This window comes from Monoraphidium neglectum (genome assembly GCF_000611645.1).
Source record: "Monoraphidium neglectum strain SAG 48.87 unplaced genomic scaffold scaffold01270, whole genome shotgun sequence".
In the NCBI taxonomy this organism is placed as follows: Eukaryota; Viridiplantae; Chlorophyta; class Chlorophyceae; order Sphaeropleales; family Selenastraceae; genus Monoraphidium; species Monoraphidium neglectum.
Window position 1 is genome coordinate 15,088 of NW_014012358.1, and position 621 is coordinate 15,708.

The following is a 621-nucleotide window of genomic DNA, read 5'->3' on the forward strand; positions in this document are numbered from 1 at the left end:
GTTTAGGAAGGGTTGTGGGGGGGTTAAGGGAGGCAAGGGGTGGGGTGGCAATGAGGGTGGCGGATGTTTTGAAGGGGGGATGGGCAGACTTGGAAGGGCAGCGTCCGGGAACAGGGGCAGGAGAGCAGCACAGGCGACGGACGGCAAACAAGAGCAACAGAGCGCCAGGCGCAGGGCTCTTGCGTGCCAGGCCAGCACAAGCAAACACACAACATGACCCAGCCAGTGGCAAAGGAAGCCACCCGCAGTGCAGCCCCCCCCCCCCCTTGACGTCTCGCCGCAGCGAGGTGTTGGGGGGCGCAGATTTTGCTCCGCAGAGCGCGTGTCACCTGCGACATCTGCTGGCGCCCCACAAGGAAACCCTGCGGCCCACACACGCTGTCGGGCGCGCCCGCGTCGTCCTCCTCTCCGCCGACCGCCCCGCCCTCCCCGCCGTCGTCGCTGTCGCCGCTGCCAGCCTCGCCGCCCACGTCTGCTCGCAAGCCGGCCTCCCCGCCCCGTGGAGCATCGCTTGACAGCGGCCAGCAGAGCATGGACGCCGCGATGCCCGCGAGCCGCGCCAGCCCGGCCCTCGCCGTGCCGCGCGGCGCCGCGTGCGCCACCCACTGCACGACGAACGCC

The 621-nt window shown here is 70.4% G+C and overlaps 1 protein-coding gene across 1 annotated transcript in view; it reads right to left on the reverse strand.

The window, feature by feature from the left end:
- The window catches only part of MNEG_7268 (hypothetical protein), a gene marked incomplete at both ends in the record, with an annotated part of 1,655 nt that extends 1,122 nt beyond the window's left edge, over nucleotides 1-533 (reverse strand). Inside the window, one exon of the mRNA XM_014044260.1 lies at nucleotides 330-533. Within this exon, the coding sequence (XP_013899714.1) occupies nucleotides 330-533 (204 nt within the window). The remainder of the gene's footprint in view (nucleotides 1-329) is intronic.
- Between the last annotated feature and the right edge of the window lie 88 nt (nucleotides 534-621).